This window comes from Harmonia axyridis, chromosome 3 (genome assembly GCF_914767665.1).
Source record: "Harmonia axyridis chromosome 3, icHarAxyr1.1, whole genome shotgun sequence".
Classification (NCBI taxonomy): Eukaryota; Metazoa; Arthropoda; class Insecta; order Coleoptera; family Coccinellidae; genus Harmonia; species Harmonia axyridis.
The window spans coordinates 1,217,065-1,237,753 of record NC_059503.1 but is presented as its reverse complement, the minus strand read 5'-3'; the positions used below and the strand labels follow the sequence as shown (position 1 = coordinate 1,237,753).

The window sequence follows — 20,689 nt, the reverse complement described above, 5'->3', positions numbered from 1 at the left end:
ACAAAAAAACCTAAACAAAACCTCTGACTTCACATCTCTTGTTTGAAAAATCTTTCCATTTGAACAACTTGTGTTTTCATTCTTGTCATGAAAATAATTCAACGTTTTTCTATTGATTATAAAATTATGTCATCATGAATTGCTAATTTCGTGTTTTCATTTCAAGGTAAGCTGACAGGTGAAAACACCGGATCTGCACCCCTCTCCCCTAACCTATCCCCACCCACTTCCGGTATGTTGACGTGACCCAGAACCGTGCTCTATGTTCGTACCCCTGTCAGCGGCGCAACACAACAATGAGAGGTAACACAAACTGTCCATTGTGGCTCACCTTGGGCACGAAGATGAGGGCCATGCTGAGAAAACAACAGAACACTATCGCCAGAGCGACAAAAGCATAGCTGGCATCTTGTTGGCTGTCTATCACCATGGTTACGGGCGCCGTTATCAGACACAGGATAACGACGTTGTAGATGCTCATCCCGACGTAACGGGAATCGTTGATTTGCTTCACCTTGACGGAGCGGGTCTCGTAGGCGAGGAACAGGCCGAAGATCTGCAAGTCAGAAATTGGATCAGTTGAGATTTCCTTCTTTCGGAAAGCGAGATTGGAAGGGTAGGTGCTAGGGCTGCGGATAGATGGCGACTTACCTTCTTTTTCCAACAAATTACGTATTAGTCCGGGAGCCAGTAACAGATATGCATGACCAAGTTCCCTCTCAAACGGTAATTATCAGAATGCATCAGGTAATAGTAATAAAAAGCCTCGTGGACGTCAGCTGCGACTCTGCTGGGGGGGAGAGCGGCGGCAGCCCCCCAAACACGAAGAAAAAAGAAATAAATTCAGTCATTTCCTCCCAACTGAAAATTTGTCAAATTGTAGTTAACCCAATTCCTAGACGAAAAAATACAATCAGATGGCTATAGCATGGTGCCTCAAACATTAAAAAAAAATTTTTCAATGACAGCTCTGACAGCGACTCTGATAATGAATCAGAGAGTGCCACACTCGCGAGAAAAGGACTTTCTCCACATGTTGCACAATAATATTTAGTTACTTCCACTCTCTGATTCATTATCAGAGTCGCTGTCAGAGCTGTCATTGAAAATATAATTTTTTTTTATGTTTGAGGCACCAGCTGACGTATAATCCATTATACTATAGCCAGCTGATTGTATTTTTTCGTCTAGATATTGGTTTAGCTACAATTTGACAAATTTTCAGTTGGGAGGAAATGACTGAATTTATTTTTTTTCCTTCGTGTTTGGGGGACTGCCGCCGTTTTCTCCCCCAACCGAGTCGTATCTGACGTTCACGAGGTTTTTTATTACTATCATCTGATGCATCTCACCAAGTATCTCTCGAGAGGAAATAATCAACCAAATTTGCACCTGGCTCCCGGACTATATGTTTTCAATTGGGATCTGTTTCCAACATAAAATGAAGAAAATCATCGAGAAAGTTATGTTGAATCATATCGAATATTATCAATTGAAATATGCTCATGATTTGTGAAATAAATAGGTTTGAAGAAAAAAAAAGTACAATATGTAATATGTTTGATTGATTTCTGTTAGTGAACCTATAATTCTGAAGAATATTGTTGGGAATCTATCGATTCCCTCGAAAATATTCCGTGTGAGAACGAAAATCCTATAAACGGAAGAATTCGGTGTAAAAACTCAGAATAGCGAAACCACACCCCTAAGGGATCCGTAGAAAGGCTTTGCTAACGGTCGAATGGAAAACGGCCTGAATCCCCATAAAACTCGGCATTTCAGGGCGAATAGAATCAATTGAGTTCAGACCAGTCTACTAGAAACTACAACTACAACATATGCGCAACACTTGCATCGACAACGAGAAGAGTAAAGATTTTCACATCTGTTCCCGAGACCGCCGAAAAACTACCTGCAACGACCCAAGTGCCTAGCGACCCTAAGAATCGATTAGACAAATTATCATCTTCTTCAAACTCTTTTAGTGGGTTGGAAATAAATTGAATAAGTATTTTTATCCCGTCCTTTTATTTCCTTAAATTGTCCTTGGTCGTGAACTACTCTAGTCACAGTAAAAGGACCACAACCCACAATATCATTATATAATTTTAGTAAAAGCCTCACTCTAAAGAAAACTAATCTTCTGTGAGTTGTCAAAGAATTGTTAACCTAACCTACTCTAACCTGACCTAAGCTATTTTTCCATGATTTGGAAAATAGAATAGCTCTTATTTATACCAATTGAATCTATTTCTTCTAATTTATTGTGTGAAGTGTTATATTGCACAATAACAGCAAGAAGATTTTAGGATCACATACTTTATCAAAGTTGAGATAATAAAATTCCTATCAAGGGTACGAAAAAGACATTGGCTGATCAATAGCCAAAACTGCAGATAAGTCTAATGAAATTAAACTTACCAGTACGAGACCCTTGTAAGCTCCGATGACAGCAAGCCAAACGCTGTTGTTTCTACTCTCGCAATGTTCAAGTTCTGGCCTTATCTTGGAATCGTCCATTGAATCTTCAGGATTCTCAAGGAGGAACACTTTGACCCTTCTTTGAAGGGGATCGTGGATCTGCCATGCGATCAATATTACGAAATCTATAACTAGTAAACCACTAACCATTGAGTACAGCTTCCAAGGCTGGACCTTTTTCTGGGGAAAAAAAATAAAGAGTTAGTTTACCGATTATATTGATAATAAGAAAAAATATATATATTATACTCAACATTATCCTTCAATTTAGAAATTCAGAAATTATGTACAATAGATGACAGTCTATGTCAAATAAGATCAAATTGCATTGTTGGTATTTTCCTTATCGAAATCATTAGGAACTTAATGATCTCTCCACCTATTTTGGGGTAATAGGGTCCCTTTAATATCGACAATTCTCTTCGAGCGACCTTTTCTCTCCATATCACGATTGACCTAGCCTCCCCGATTCGTCGGGTCCAAAACAATGAAGCCGTGATCACCCAAGGCAGTCAAATCCCCCTCCCATTAATCTGGCTTTCGACTGGAGCAGGGAATCTCGGGTCCCTAGATATATACAGTTTCTAGTCCCCGGGGGTACTACTGCAATTTTTTCTCGATGTATTGATTGAATATCGGCAATTGAAAGGTTTCATTTTTCACACGAACTGGATGTTTGCACTAAACGAGATGGATTTTCCCAATTCCACTCTCGGTCCGATGGAAAGGCCGAAGGCACTCGGATTTTATTTTTCGGGTACGTTTTCCTTCGATTTTGATCATTTCGTGATCACAGAAAGTAGATAAACACACATCGTCAAAAGTCTTGGCCCCCCTAGGTTTCTCAAGAAGTAAACCATCTATGTTCTGGAAATGAGATTATTTTCCTCTATTTCAACTGCAAGATATTTGATGGAAATATTTGTTTGTTACTTTTTGTTTTATGCAGAATGAGACAACTCTTCTTTCGATCAACTTCCCAAGTATGTCTTGACCACTTTCGCAACATAGGTTCGAGCATTGTAAAAATCAATTTTTCATGTCTTTCGTTGTATTGCGGCCGTTTGTCCCTCAAAGCTCGATTCAAACTCATTTATTGCGTTCGATAACGATCGCCTGTGACTGTTTCAGTCGGTTTCAACAACTTATAGTACACTACGCCGAGCTGGCCCCACCAAATACTGAGCATGATTTTGGAACCGTGAATATTCGGCTTGGCTGTCGATGTTGAAGCATGGCCGGAATATCCAAATGATTTTCTGCGCTTGGAATTATCGTAATGAACCCATTTTTCGTCTCCAGTCACAATGCGATGCAGAAATCCTTTCCATCTTTGCCTTGCTGTTTACAAGCAAACAAACGCCGTTCAACATATCTCGGTTTTAACCTGTAGGGCACCAAATTTCCTTTATTCTGAATCATTCCCATGACTTTCAGGCTTTTTTAAATGACTTGTTGCGTCACTCCCAATGATCCTGCCAATTATTGTTGCTGACACGAGTCTTGATCAAGTAATGCCTCCAATTCTGCATCTTCGACAACCTTCTCTCTTCCACCGCCATGCTGGTCTTCGACGTCAAAATCATACTTCTTGAAGCGTTGAAACCACTCTCGGCACGTTCTTCCACTAAAAGTGGCCTCACATAGGAATTCAAGAGCATTCGATGAGCCTCAGCCGCAGATTTCTTGATATTAAAGCAGAAAATTAAAACTTTCCGCAACTGAGGACAATTTGGCTCGTAAGTTGACATGTTCAACCAAGAATAATTTTATGATGCAGACACAAATCGACTATAATTTCGATGGCGTTATGTTAACAAATACCTGAGCTTATTGTATGATTTCTACGATCTATTTATTTCGACTACCTCTTATCGCTACAGCCATTCATTTCAAAACGGCTGAAGCAAAGTTGTATATTTCTAAACTAAAAAGTATAAATCGAAATGATTGGTCAAATAGTGAAGTTTTTGGCACGATATCATCATAATTTTGATAACTAATTCAACTTTCATCTCTTATTATGTTTTCACGACCCAACAATCACCGTTTCATCAGCAACTGAACAATATTTCAGGTTGACTACACACCAGACAGTTTTAGGAGAATATGTAATTCAAATAACAGAAAAATCATACACCATTGTGTATTTCTCTCACCGAATTACCCAATGTGACCAAATCTCAAATTCCGACAAACGCGAGCTCAGGATCATGTTTTCCCCTTCCGAGAAAATGTTTTTCCCGACGCGTCCGGGTTTCGAGGAAGCGTTAGCGGATCCGGGAAGTGTCCCTCAAACTCGAAACAGGACGCGGGAGGGGGCTCAAAGATAACTCACCCGTCGCTCAGTGTTCCTTTTGAACCCGCTCGTTTTCCGTTGAGGGTATACGGCCGACGCGTTGAGAAATTACTCGGAAAACGGCGACTCTGAATGTTATCTAGTGGAGACGCGGCTTTAGGCGCGCGGTGGCAAGTGACGCGACTGGGAAGTGAGACGTTTTGTTCGGTTTTTGAGCCGACTGGTCGCTGAAAAGAAAGTCGCCGTATGAAAGAAGAAAACAGCGGTTTTGCTTTATCGGAAGAGTCGTTCCTACTGAAGTTTATGCACAAATCGATTTTTGCGGTAGATACCTGTTCACGGAGATATTCCACAAATTTTTGGTGTAGCCAAACTCGTAATCAATGTATCATGTGGGCCAACGGAAAATTTACACCACGATTTTCCAGCTATTTCACGAAATTCTGGAAAAAAAACGCTGGTTCTGATTCGGGGAGGAAGAACTCGGCTGGTTTTTTCATTCCATTAACTTTGAACACCTAACTTGGAGAAATTGGGAAGAGGATGATTGGGAAAGAGTTCTCTTCACAGATGAGTCTAGATTCTGCCTCTTCTATTGTGAACGACGTTCCCTTGTATACAGACGTTCACATGAAAGATATGCTCAGTGCACTCTTTCCCAATCAGCCTCTTCCCAATGGATATGCTCTCTCGCAAAATCCAAACGCGCTCTTCGATGGGCTGGGGTAAGAGCTGGGCCCCTTGCCGCGACACGAGGCCTTAAATCATATTCTCTGAGGCGATTTCTTATTGTCTGAGTGCTAATTTGCACCCCATGAGTTTGCTCAAGCTGATTTTGAAGGAGGCGAGCGGTTGCAAACCGTTGTCTCAACGAAGAAACTCTCAAGTAACGGTCTTGAATGACAGTTGTTACCCGTGGTCTTCGGACATTCATACCTGTCTGCCTGAATCGCTGCAACATTCTGGACAGACTGGTATGGGAAACTCCAAACCTTTCTGCAATTCTTGTGTATGTCCACCCTTCTTCTCGCAAAACTACCGCTTGGGCACATTCCTCTTGGGTCAAATTGCGTGTTTCGCGTTGCATAGCGATCGAGTGTAGAAATCAAACGAAAGAAAAACTATTGATCACTAGAATTGATCGAGAACAACTGATTTCAGAATGGAGCCAATACATTCAAAATCTGATAATCTCATCTTTTTTTATTCCTGCTGGGAAAAAACATCTGTATTGAAGAAAAACGTTGAAAGTGGATAACATATGCATGCATAATTCTGATAAAAATAATTATCATTGAGAACACCTTCAGTTGTAGAATAAATTTGAAATTTCCATAACTACATCATATAACTTTTAGGGAGTCTGAATTTAATTTTTTACTTTTTTTACACATTTTGAATGTGTTTTAAAATGTAGCGTATTCTTTATAAATAAGTATAAGTATATAAGTAAATAACTAAAGATTTGTGTGGGCAATAAACAATGAGTAACTAAGCACAAGAGCACAATAAACGTTATTATTTTCTTATCAACTATAAGTTCGAAACATCCAAACAACAAAACGCATTACGAAACTTCTCCAACCCAAACCTCCTAAAAATACAAGCAGACGAGCCGCTGGCCGCATAAAACCCAATCTTTATCCCCCACTCGGTACATTTCCTTAAGTATTTTCGGCAAGGGAGCCCTACATATATATTTGCCAAGGAACTCAAATGGATTAAACGAAAGCATAAACAACAGATGATAAAATAGGAGAATTATTTGTGGCGAGATACCGGAGTGATACTCGCCATAAATTCAACTCCAACGGTAATAAAATGAGGAAAAAGTGATAAATCTGCCTTGGGCTGGATCCAGACGTGGCAACGGAATGAAATTCGTTCCTACTCGGGAATAACATCGCGAACATGAAATGTGGATCTTTTGGGTATTTCTCGAGGAGAGATCACTCAAACGAGCCTGGGCCGGAGCTTGCTCCAATCTGCCAGAGAGGAGGTTAGGCTAGGATCACATCGCATAGGTGTAAAATTCGAAATAACCAAGTTTCCGACGATTCGGCAGTAAAAACATATATTTGAAAATGAGATATACAGAATGGTCCGCATAAACCAGTAGGACCAAATAATTCCGTGAATGAAAAGTTCTACATTTTATAGTTCCGAAAATAAACGTAAATAAAACACATTTTCGCTTAAAATATCGTTAAAATTCATCCATAAAAAAACGACAAAATGGGACCACTTCTATTGGCATTGCTATTTATTCTCCTTATTATTGATAGCATAATATTTAATGACAAACAGACAATTTTTTAATTCTGGTGGCTCAGTTGGTGAGAGCGCTGAACTAATGATTCGGAGGTTGCGGGTTCGAGTCCCGCTCGAGGAGGTACTTTTTTTAGCCATCAAATATTTTGCTATTATAATTAATTTCAGACATCAACCAATTTTTCTAATTATTATCAAACTAATAAAAACAATGATGAACCTCCATAGACACTCACCGTCCTGACCTTAGGGTCACTTTTAGCCTTCGTGGTGAGCCTGTGCACCCTCCAGACCTTGCTGAACATTGCACCGAAAGACAGGGTGAAGCCTATGGTCAGCATCCACGTCTTCGCTTGGCAAATTGAGGGGTACGTCGAAGGTGACACGAACCTACCATCTAAACCGAGAAGAAACACTGACGTCATACAGACGATTATTCCGAACAGCATGATGGTGTTGCACACCGGATGTGAGGACTGGATCACCCTGTAAAGGAGAAATATCGTCACTGGAAATCCCGCATTATCAACGTTAAAAACGTTAGTTTTGGTATGAATATCTTTATTTTTGATTTTGAGGTTCCCCAAGGTTTTTTTTTGGGGCCGAACGTGTTTTGTTGTTTGTAAAATTTCATATTACCTATGGTTTCATTTTTCTTTGAGTATTTCGAAGCCAAAGAATTCAATTTAGAGTATTTTAAATTGAACCCTTTTCGTTTTGAATGTAGAGATGATATTGAAATACCAGCAGTCCTCAAAAATGCAAAGATAATTCTTCCCTGGCCTCCGAGATGTTTCAGAAGATGAATAATTGATCTGAATTGTGAGTTATAACGCGGAAAGTTCGCGAATTATTGAACTTTCTTGGTGAAACCGTCGAAATACATTACGGCATGACAGATGATTATTAGATAGCAGATTCTCCAAGACTGTATATCACTGGTCTAGCTGGCGTTGGTGCCGTATTTCAGCTAGGGCAAAATGGCGATGAATCCCCATTACCAGAACATCTTACGTCGGATGTAAAGCGAGAATTTATGGCTAACTAGGAATCAGATGAAACCGGGTACCAATGGATTTATGACGTCATATACTAAACACGGTCTGGGTCTGAGCAGGCCTTGGAGGAACGCCGACTCCTGCAATTCCAATGTGGAAACTGGGGATTGGAAGATAAGTTGAGTGGAGAGGAGAAAAAAGTTATGGCTCCATACGGAGAACGTCAGTTTTTTTTTTCGATTTGCTTGGCTCTTGAGGAGTTTTGTCTTTCAACTCCTTTCTGAAATTTCTTGGGGTATTGTTCTTTTAGTTGTGGTTTATGATATTGATTTCAAGTTCTTCGTATGTAAATAAGGTTTTATTTTTTTCCAACTTACTTGCGTTGGTATTCTTCTCTCTATCTACAACCAAGCTTAACCCAAATTAACCTTATACTTTTTTTGACATTTTCATTTCGTCGAAGGAAAGGACGAGATATTCAGTAGATCAATCAATTGAACGAGCTACGAATTCATTAAGAAAAATCTTCTTTCGAAAAACTCACCTTCTATGACTGTTCCAAATGTTGAAAATCATCAAACTGACAGCTATGATGATACCACAGCTGGAAATGATACACATGCATATAAAAAGAGGCAGGGAAACAGTTCTTAACACTCTTCTTATAATTGTTCTATCTTGAGGCACTTTTCCAGCTGAAAAGAAAGAAAAAAACAATTTTCAATTTTCTTGCTGAAATTCGGGCAATTTCCATAAACGAGATCATCTGGTCTGAGTTTGGAAGTTTTCCAACCGATAAAATTTTCTACTATCTATAGGGTAAGGTTGTTCTGGAGCAATTGGTGTTTTGGAATAGGTACATAAAGATCTGTTAACGTAGGGAGCAGGCTTTAATGAAGCCTTAGAGTGGAGTTATAAGAGACTATAACGTATAAATTCTGCCATTACGGCATTTATCTAGAACCGGGACTCATTCCATAATGTCACTATCGATTTTCTCGGCTCGGAATGATACTCGCAGTCATCCGATGCTCTCAACTTTAGTTTCACGATCGGAATTCAGAGGGCGTTAGGATGGAGTTATCGGCAAAGTTCGTCGAGTTTGGTATAGATAGCGCGTAAATTGGTTTTATGGGGCACATAGGCCGGCTCAGCGAAGTTTCAACATATATTCCGGGGGTCATAATGATCAGAAACTGTCAATGAGAGTACCTGATTTTTTTTCCTAAGCGAATAGAGGGAATATTTATGGTTGCAGTATATTACGATGGCAATTTTATTACGTCAACTTTTAATTAACAGTTTTCATCGACTTAACGCCAACTGTGAATTGTGAAGTGTTCTTAAAAACGTTTGGATGAACATAAGCTCCTGGACTTTTTATTTGTATTTTTTCAGGAACTAAAGGTCAATGTGATGATGGGGACCTTTAGAAAAAAAATTAAACAAAAAAGTAGTCTGAGCCCAATTTTCAGAAATGATAATAAATTGTAAGGATCATGTGATCTCCATAACGATGAAGAGAGAGAAAACTTGGAGCATGATGTGGTTACTCAACTATTGAATATTACATTATTCGCGTGATGAAACTCCTTTGATGTGAATTTAATGAGGGCTGAAAAACTGTATGAGTTACAGCAATATTCATTTGTATTTTTTCTGATTCGAGTCGAGTCGAATGATAATTTCTTTGAGAGGAAATTGCTTGAATTTCGGAATGAGTTAGTTCATTATTGGAAGTTCCTTTTATTCTCCACTCTTGAATTCGAAGCACCGAAATTAAAAAAAATGTAGATAATAGCAGAAAAAGAAGGAAAGCACATTTGAGTGGCCTCTCGTTCATGCGCCAATTGTTCCTTGGAGACCACAGAATAGATAGGTGTATGCACCCATGACTTCTTGGGAACCGCATAAATTATTTCTATTGGACGTCAATGTTTTTAGCTTTTTTTTTTGGTATTCTGCTTGACTTTTCTTTGGTTTTAAATCTGATATCAATACGAAATTTTACGCGAAGCTCGAAAGTGCTAGTCTACAAGTTGTTTTTGAATTGGTTTTGTTTTCTCGTAGTTTTGCCGTATCTACCACCGATTTCGAGAAAAATTTCAAACAATCCTCTAGTAATTCTCAGCAAAATCCGAATTATTATTGAGATCCATTCGAGAGCTGTGATGATTAAATGAATTATAAGTTATTTACCCAAATCTGCAGTGAAGATTAATAAAAATTCGATAAACTGGTATAATTATTACAAAAAAGGGGGACTATGCTATGATATGCTATGGAACTAGAATTTTTTGGTTTTTGAAATCCTTAAGAAATATCAAATATTTTTTATATAATGTTTCATATACATAAATATCATAATTTCGGAGTTATAACTAGATTTACATTCTCTTTGACGAAATTGAAATAATACAGATGGCTATGGCTGCTACGAAAAAAACTTTCAATAAATATAAGTATGCAGTATTGAAGTAAACGGTCAATAGTTTGAGCATCTGCTGTAATTGCCTTTTTTGTATGTTATTTAAAATTCATAATTTTTCTACTACTCGAATGTTGACATACCCCAAAGATGAAACAAACATTTAAATATTATTCAAATTGAACGAGTATATTCATTTATAGTCAAATGTATTATTTCAACTTCGAAATGTAGCTATAACTCCGCAATTATGGAATTTAGGTATATGGAATGCAACATAAAAAAATAGTAAGTATTTCTTAAGGATTTCAAAAGGCAAAAAATCAACAAGATGATCCATTTGAAATGAGAAAGTTCATCATTATTTCGAAAGAGGTAAAGATCTGACAATAATAAAAAAAGCACTACAATAATGACTTTTTCCACTATTTACTGCGGTAATTACAACTGGGAACTAAAAAGAGGGCAAATTATCGAGAATTGGAGTTTGTTTGTGATACTCCATGTTATCGAAAAGTTTTGATGAACTGGAATCGATGTAAAGTTGGTATCTGAAATGAGACGGGCGCTGTTGCTCCGGTTCGAATCCTCCAGAGCCATTTCCATCGAAACTGTGTACAGGAAAATACCCGATCTAACATAAACAGAATTTGACGTTTCCACAGCGCGTATTTATTAGCCCGAAATCGAAACCCATCCCACAGAAAGAGAAGGACGAACTCCGACTCTTCCCTCTTCCTCCCGTCATAGCAGAGTTTTCGACATGATATGAGATCCCACCCTTTTAATCATACAATTTGCAACCCCTCCTCACTATAAACATTTCAAATTTGTGTAATCTTCTAATGCCGAGGCTCGGAAACGTATCCCGACTTCCTCCAGTCGACGTTCAATATTTAATTACAAGTAAATTTCCCGTCCCTCTGGAGATCACCCCAATTTTCCCGGAAGGAAAAGTATTGTTAAAACATCCACCGCTAGTGAGGGGATGCCTTTCGCTGCTCGGGACTCCAAATATTTGAGTTATCATAACTGACGTCGTTGGATTTTCAGGGGATGATATTGGGGAATGTTTTTTTTTTCGCTTTAGATTAGAGAGTGGCCTCGGATTGGGGTGAATCGATTATGGAATAGAGGGCGGTTGAGATCAAGGAGGCCACGACATCATCTTTTATTGATAATATATCCTGAAATTGACTTAAAGCTTCAACGGAATTTTCCAAAAAATTCTCCTATTTTTACGATGCAAATACATGTGTATAGGGTGTTTTTTTTCGAGGTATATAACTTGTTGGCATTACTGTTCAAGATGGCGACCGATTTAACAGCTCTCAAGTGATTTATTCTCAGTTTGGTTTGGCAATTCATCATGAATAGACTCACGCCTGAACAAAGCTTGCAAATAGTGCAATTTTATTTCGAAAATAATGGTTCTGTGCGGAATACGTATCGCGTACTACGTCCATTAGCGATGAAGCACACTTCTGGTTGAATGGCTACGTCAACAAACAAAACTGCCGCATTTGGAGTGAATCTAACCCTCAAGTGTATGTCGAAACACCGTTACATCCAGAAAAACTGACCGTTTGGTGCGCTTTCTGGGCTGGTGGAATCATTGGTTCGTACTTCTTCAAAAAGGATGATGGCCAGAATGTTACAGTCAACGGTGATCGGTATAGAGCCATGATTACTAACATTTTCATTCCTGAATTGAACAACCATGATGTCCAGGAGCTGTGGTTCCAACGAGACGGCGCAACATGTCACACAGCTCGTGCCACAATCGATTTATTGAAAGACACGTTTGGTTACCGCCTAATTTCACGTTTTGGACCTGTAAATTGGCCTCCAAGATATTGTAATTTAACACCGCTAGACTACTTTCTGTGGGGTTATGTAAAGTCATTGGTCTATGCGGATAAGCCACAAACCCTTGACATTTTGGAAGACAACATTCGCCGTATTATTGCCGTTATACGGCCACAAATGTTGGAAAAAGTAATCGAAAATTGGACGCCCAGATTGGACTACATCCGAGCCAGCCGTGGCGGTCATATGCCAGAAATCATATTTAAAATGTAATACCACAAGATTATCTTGCGGATAAATAAAATTCATGTCAATCGAATAATCCATCGTTGTTTTATTGCAATTTAAAGTTCTATAGTGTTAAAAAAAAACACCCTTTATAAGTACAATAAGATACTGGAACGATCAAGGCATACACGCCACTGTTTTCTTTTGAGAGAAGTCTGAAACTGTAGTCTAGGAGGATCGGGATTGATACGGAATTGAATTAGTGTAATGAAAATTAGTCGATTCAATCAACTAAAAACGCAATAGTATGAACATGAACATGATTTGACTACGTTCATGAAAATTAACAAAAATGAGTAAAATACGTGAAGTCAGGAGCTCCCCAAGGACGTATTTGAAAGCTTTTATAATTTTTTCGATATTCTGGTTTAGTCAACCCTACAAATTTCGAGTTTCTAGATCTTTCCGATTCATATTCATCAGCGAATTGAACCTCATAGTTTGAGAATATTCTTGACTCAAAATTTAAAAAGTTGGTGGTTAAGAAAAACCTAGAATAAGAACTGCAATAATATTGAGGAAGACTCGAAGATCATGGAAGTAAAAACTGAAGGGAAGTCTATTTTTATTCTCGATCATTAAAAAGCCAAAACCACCCAAAACTACGTAATGCCAAAAACAAAATGAGTAACTTAAAGAGTCTTCTTTGTGATTTATCATCACAGGTTCATAAAAATTTTGTAAGACTTGTAGACGTGGAATTAAATATAGAACACATTGTTTTTAGTGTAAAAGAATCATCAGGTAGAAATCTGTTGTGGACGGAAAATTTCCAGGGCCATTTTTAATAGCGTGAACGCCCGAAGGAGGGTCATGTTTCAAAGTCATTCCTCCTCGGGGAGAGCCTGTCTGCATCAAAGGACCCCGGAACAAGATACTGTAGAGTGAGGCGGTTTGAGGAAGAGGAAGAGGTTTCGTTACGCTAAACCAACAATTTTCGATGAGTTTTTTTTGCCGCAGCACGGATAATCAGGCTATGCGATACTAATCTGGTGGGGGAGCGATGACATCGACAAGAGTTTGCTGAAATTTTGTACCTATTGATTTGTCAGTTAGGAGAGAAGAACTGCGCCATTGATTGAGAACAACAAATATGAATTCAGCTAGATATGAACCAATATTTTATTGAATATGCACATGAATTAAATCATTGGAGCAGTATAGTTCTGAAGGGTGTTTTTTTTAGAGCTATAGAACTTTAAATTGCAATAAAACAACGATGGATTATTCGATTGACATGAATTTTATTTATCCGCAAGATAATCTTGTGGCATTACATTTTAAATATGATCTCTGGCATATGACCGCCACGGCTGGCTCGGATGTAGTCCAATCTGGAAGTCCAATTTCCGATGACTTTTTCCAACATTTGTGGCCGTATATCGGCAATAACACGGCAAATGGTGTCTTCCAAATGGTCAAGGGTTTGTGGCTTATCCGCATAGACCAATGACTTTACATTGCCCCACAGAAAGTAGTCAAGTGGTGTTAAATCACAAGACCTTGGAGGCCAATTCACAGGTCCAAAACGTGAAATTAGGCGGTCACCAAACGTGTCTTTCAATAAATCGATCGTGGCACGAGCTGTGTGACATGTTGCGCCGTCTTGTTGGAACCACAGCTCCTAGACATCATGGTTGTTCAATTCAGGAATGAAAAAGTTAGTAATCATGGCTCTATACCGATCACCATTGACTGTAACGTTCTGGCCATCATCGTTTTTGAAGAAGTACGGACCAATGATTCCATCAGCCCATAAAGCGCACCAAGCAGTCAGTTTTTCTGGATGTAACAGTGTTTCGACATACACTTGAGGATTAGCTTCACTCCAAATGTGGCAGTTTTGTTTGTTGACGTAGCCATTCAACCAGAAGTGCGCTTCATCGCTAAACAAAATAAAATGGACACAGTGCTCGATACGTATTCCGCACAGAACCATTATTTTCGAAATGAAATTGCACTATTTGCAAGCATTGTTCAGGCGTGAGTCTATTCATGATGAATTGCCAAACCAAACTAAGAATGAATCACTTGACAGCTGTTAAATCGGTCGCTATCTTGAATAGTATTGCCAACTTAAAGTTATATACTTCGAAAAAAAAACCACCCTATATTATGAGACTTTCATGGTATATTGTTCATTGAATATCTGAACAAAGGTAAGACCATCAATAGTTCATAGTACATACTGTTATTTCTTCCATCGAGACAAGTTCTTTGTCACAAATCGTTGGAAACTATGATCACATTGAAAGAACTGAGTTTCAAACTGCTTGACCAACCAGCTTCTTCTCCAGGACTGGTGAAAAAATCTTTCCTGAATGACGTATACGAAGACTCTCTATCGCGAACAGAAATTATAGCCACAGAGCTACACGCTACGAAAATTGTATGTTTAGAAGCGATATCAAAGTGATCTTTACTTATTAATCAAGCAAATTAAGCGTAGGTCCTGAAAGACCCACGTTCCCGACTAAACCAAACTTTCCTTTTGTGCCCCACGATACAAAACGAAATTTCTCCTTTCTCTCACACACACACACAGACATACACACAATCATCACTTAACCCCGAAACTCGACACGAGGGGCCGAAACAAGAGTCCCACGCCCGCTAATTCGGCGGTTTCAAATTAAAGCGCCCACCGCCCGCGGCTCAGGTGGGCGATCCGCCGGTTCAAAGGAACCGGGTGGGCGCATCGGTTAATTCACTCAGCGTAATTCACCGAACGGGGGCGTTTTTGCCTCACGATGGATCCGGGCGCCAAGAAGAGACGTCTGGGATGCCGACAGTTCTTGGAGCGCTAACACACACCTCGATTCGGTGGATGAAAGTACGCTCTTTGGCGCCCAGGCTGCGTTTGACGTCTTCTTCGTTTCGCTTGCGATTCAAATGGTGTGTTTTAAGAGAGTTGTGTTCTTCGGTCGCTTCGTAACGGGCTTCTCAAATTTGGAATGGTTGTGGGGTTTTTCGCTTCGACATTTATGAATTTCGCAGGAAGAACAAAGGAGGCAGACTTGAAAATTAAAGGCAAGATTACACCAACAGCTATGTCTTTATTCGGCAACAATTATAAGAAAGAATAAACTTATATTTTAGCCAGTTGAGGATCTCAAGATGCAGAAGACTATCATTAGCCAACTACGATGTAGATGTTGTCTTTTTTTTTTTTGGGAGATCGTGAATACTATAAGTGGATACAATTTTTAAGCTTGTTACCTCCAACTCACTCAACCAAATAGGCAAGAATAACCAAGTTTGTCTAGTCTGGGTTCCCGATCACTCGGGAATTGAAGGAAATGAAGAAGAAGTACTAAAACCTTTCTGTGGTGTAGTTGTTCCTTTAAGAAGGAGTTTCAAGAGAAGGAAAAAACCGGAAGAGAAACACTCTGGCGAAATATTCCCAGATTGAATAATTCCAAAAAGTTTCTTCGAAACTTTGATACTGAGAGATCTAATAACTTTCTGTATCTCAGCAAGAATATGCAATATCTTCTAAATTTCGTACAAGGCATCCGCGCCTCAGGAAGCACCTCATGAAAATGATTCTAGCAGAAAACGATGAGTGTAGGTTCTGTGAGGAGAAGGAAGGAACTCCGGCTCACCTGGAGATGGAATTCCTCTGCATCGCTAGCCAACGCAAAAAATGATTTGAACAAGAGACTTGTTGAAGTGAGGAAGAACCTTCTCGAAGCCATTCCAGTTAATGGAGTAAATTAGAACATTAAAACTGTAGACTACGATGGTTTATGGCGAGAACAGCTCTGATGGGGGACACAATAGACCATAAGGTTTCATTAAACCCATTTTAAATCTACAACCTACACCACAAAGATTTTTGTTTAGCTATTTCTGAAGCCTTTGCTGAGGTAACAAAGGAACCACGTCACTCCCAGTTTTAAATATGTTGCAACTACCGTATGGCATTACAAAAGTTTGATGATATGATAGATGTTGTGAGACAATGGCAAACTGATTTTTATCTAGTCGAATGTATCAATAATATGAGTTTGAGGATGAAACAGATGTCCATTACTTTCAAGAAGTCGAGAATTATATTCGACATATGATCCATTTCTTTATGAGGTGTAGAAAACTCATAGACTCAAAATCTCGCTATCATACCAAATTTTATATTTAAATGGAACATTTCTCTCCTTTCCTTCAGACTTGATGATCCTGCAAATTCGTTATGGAAAGTAATTGGCAAGTTTATGTACTGAAAGAAGTATAAAGTATGCAATATGGCTTCAACAGATAACGATGTTGTAAGCGACGATCTTTCAAGTATTGCAAACAAGTGCGCTTATTGCAAAAGAAATATTGCGAAAATTAGTGTAAAGTGTAATTCATGCACTAAAGTATTTCATAATAGTTGTGGATTGAAAATTTCGAAGTGTTGTGACCAGAAATTTGCGATTTCATCGACTGGCGAGAAGGTAAATTACAATTCAGATATGAATACAGCTGTCGGAACCGACCTACAAGTGAAAACTCCGTCTAATTTAATCGATAAAGATTCAGGCCGACAAGAACTCTTGTTTAAGATAATTGCCGAACTGGAAAGTAAAAACTCTATACTGGAAGAAAATATCGAATTAATGAATTATAAAATCTCCATCCTAGAAGATAACATCACAAAAAAAGATTCCCTTATAACACAATTGAACAAAAAATTAAATAAACAAACAAACGCAGGCAACGGGAATAACGCTAAGGTTCAGCAAAGCGATCGTGATCGACATACTGTAACTGATGCTCCCGAGGCTACCGTGCTATCTACTTACACGGCAGAAATTTGTGAGGCGAGATCTCCACTTGCAGAAGCGCCAACAATGTCAAAAATAGTAAACAAAAATAAAACACCTGAAATAAAAAGTATGAACAAGAAAATATTGATAAAGAAAGATCAGGATCCTCCTCTAAATAAACAGGTCAGTCTCAGTACGAGTGTAGATATCAAAAACATCTCCTTTGATGGTGAGGTAAATAATGAATGGAAAAAAGTTTCTCGAAAACGAAATAGAAAAAGTTCCCGTCCTGCATTAGTTACAGGAACATTCTCGGGTCCATCAGCTGTAGAGGGGATCAAGAAATACAAGGCACTGCATGTAACAAACCTTAAACCTAACACTGCAGCTGAGGATCTTACAACGTTTTTAAAGCAGAATTTCTCTGAAGTGATATGTAAGCCAATTAAATCACGATTCCCAAATAGTTACTCGTCTTTTAAAGTCCTTATTCCCACTGGTGAAAATGACAAAGTGATGATAGAATCGAATTGGCCAAATAGATCCACAGTTCATTATTTTCACCAGCGAAAAAGGAGAGAAGAAGAACCCTAAGTCTCAATAATCATACAAGTGAACAATGTGAAGAGATATTCAAGATGAAAATACTACATAAAAAAAATAAATGTTAAGAAATCTTACTATTGTAATTTTGGTTAAAGCCGTTGAAATTGTATTGACTTGTCCTATACATTGTTATATGTCTCACAGGATTAATAAATATTATTATTATTATTATTATTATGCTATGATGCCTCTAAATAACTAAAAGAAGACGCGTGGAGAAATCTCGCGAGATTATCTGGTGACCACATGGTTTCCCTCAAGAAGTGATGAGAATCTCCGATCATCGAACCCATGAGAGCAAGATGCTCCTGCCGAAAACCGATCGAAGCCGAGCCCAGGCTGCACTGAACAAATAAAACCCAAGACTTGAAACACTGCTCTAGGAATCGGGCCATAATTGGCCGGCTCGGCCAATTTTCCCTTGTCCAAGAGAGAGGCAATGTGTGGTTAATAGCTTAAACGAACTTCCATTATCTCCCTAAGGGCCTCCATAAATCTGAATTACCAACGGTTCTCGAAATCATCGGGAGAATTCGCCCGAACTTGCGATTCGCAGAAGAAATTTTCTGACTCGTTATACTCTATCGGTTTCTCGGGCGTAAATTATGCTTTTAATCTGGAGAAATATGGAAGGGAAGGTCTTGAAGGCCATGCTCGGATTTCAATGGAGATGATACAGAGTGCGAACAGTCAATTTTCTTTATTGAGATGAACGCTATTCAGGTTGCAGGGGTTGTATATGAAAGGTTATAAAATTGAAATATTTTCAATTGAGTACCGTTTATGTCAACAATTAATGTGTTAGGGCAAACCTCGGATACATCAAGATGAAAGAATCATGTCCATAGGCCTGCAAGATCAGCTGAAAACGTTAATACTGTGAGAGCTACTATTTTCATGAGAGTATTATTATTATTATTTGAACTGGGGTCGTTTTGGTTCGGTAAGCCTTCCGGGAACTGCGACCATGCAGATCTTTTGTTCACTACCCTACTCATTCATAGAAACCCAAGGAGGTCGTCAACGACGTTTATAAAATTGACAACCTCCCTAGGGGCCTTAGCCGTTACCTCTCTGGTATCCAGAACCAGTTTACTCATGTGAATGGTTCTTAGTACAGCCAGCTCCGGACACTTGCATATCAAGTGTTCGGCTGTTTCTGCTTCCGATCCACAGAGCCTGCAAATCTCGTCTGCTGACTTTCCCATGGAAGTAAAAGTTGTTCACTTCAGTGGTAACCAATGCTCAACACAAAAAGATATTCATTCAATGAAAACGGCTTCAAAGAGAAGGGAGCATCTTTGGAATTCACCATCCATGGCACCTATCCAGTTAAATACAATTCCATGGATCTTGCCGAATTTGAAGATTTACGATTTCAATGAAAGGTTCACATACTACATTTCTTGTTGGTGTGATTCAGTTGCAACTGATGGCTTGTAGCTAGAGATGTCACTAGCCAATTGTGATCACTTTATAGGCTTCATCACTGAAGATGAAGTGTACTTTAAAAGCCTTATGGCCTGAGTCTTTATGGAAAATACGGTGTAATGTCATTTGTGGACTGCCTTTTTCCCAAGATCGACAAGGAATCGAAAAACCTGGGTTTGTTTTACTTTTGATTCTTCACATCACTAACTTGTTCAAACATCTCATCTTTTACCACCAGTTTCACTATTGCCGGCCGAAATTTCATTGCGTTAGTATTAGCGTAGTTTTTACTCGTCAAATGTCAAAAGATGACAGCTTCAAAAGTGACAGTAGCCCATATAGCGATCTATTCGAAATGAATAGTGGAAAACCCTTTATGTAACCTTGTTCAAGGAAAAGAGAATAAAACTTGTTTTATCGGTTGAGTCTGATATTTCGTCAAGAGGTACTGGAAACAGACTGATTTTAAAGATTGGCTGGAGCAGTTAAGGTGAGTTAAGACACCTTCAGATCAACGAGTAAGATGAGATGTCGTAAAAATAAAAAAAACAAGAGGTTCTCAACATTTTCGAAACCGATTCCCTCGTAACACCAAATCATCGACGATGTCAATGAGGCGTTTCCACCTCAACGCCAGAAATGCGGTCAGCTTCATCGCAAATGCATCCTACGTCGTCAGACGAGCAATTATTCAGATTCCATCCGCAACCCATCAATGGTAGGCCGCCCGGTGGCGGTTTCGAATTATGTCGACGTACCAACCTCCTCTCCTCCTCTCCCACCCCCTCTACGCGACGAAGTATCGCACCCCCGGGACCTCCGGGAATCGGATATTGAATATTAATCCGCAATCCCATCGGTATCCGAAACCGAAGGACCAGCACCTCATGCGAGATCGACTAATTGCCTGCGTGATTCGGGACCGATCTGGGTCGGCTGAGCCGGCAACGTCGCATCTCGTTTGGGGAACGGCTGTGGCGCCCCTCTAGGGGCAGGCAGGCAGGAGGGAAAGGCCGCTTTCGTTTGGAGTGCGGTCTGAGATAAGGCCCAGCTATACGATTAGGGAACGTGATGATTCTTTTGTGTGCCGGACGATCTTGGGACTTTGGAGAGAGAGATTTCGGGGTTGAAGGTCGTCGGAAGGGTTGTCTTGAATTTAATTTGTTTAAAGGGAAGAAAACGCTGGGGACGTTCAACAGATGTCTTTTTGTCAGGTTGTTTTGAGCTTTCTAGGGTCATTTAAGAGAACAATTAAGTCCGACGAGTATTTGTTGGTAAATGGAGCGAAGAAAACTAATTCGATAAATTATGGACGATTCTGTTATAT

At 39.2% G+C, this 20,689-nt stretch overlaps 1 protein-coding gene across 2 annotated transcripts in view; it reads right to left on the bottom strand.

Annotated features, from left to right (window-relative positions):
* Positions 1-20,689, bottom strand: part of LOC123676602 (gamma-aminobutyric acid type B receptor subunit 1) — a 165,799-nt gene that overhangs the window by 4,303 nt on the left and 140,807 nt on the right. For both annotated transcript variants that reach the window (XM_045612665.1, XM_045612664.1), the window contains exons 9-12: positions 8,594-8,744; positions 7,288-7,537; positions 2,422-2,661; positions 332-556 (exon numbers count right to left, since the gene is read on the bottom strand). In XM_045612665.1, the coding sequence (XP_045468621.1) occupies positions 332-556; positions 2,422-2,661; positions 7,288-7,537; positions 8,594-8,744 (866 nt within the window). The remainder of the gene's footprint in view (positions 1-331; positions 557-2,421; positions 2,662-7,287; positions 7,538-8,593; positions 8,745-20,689) is intronic.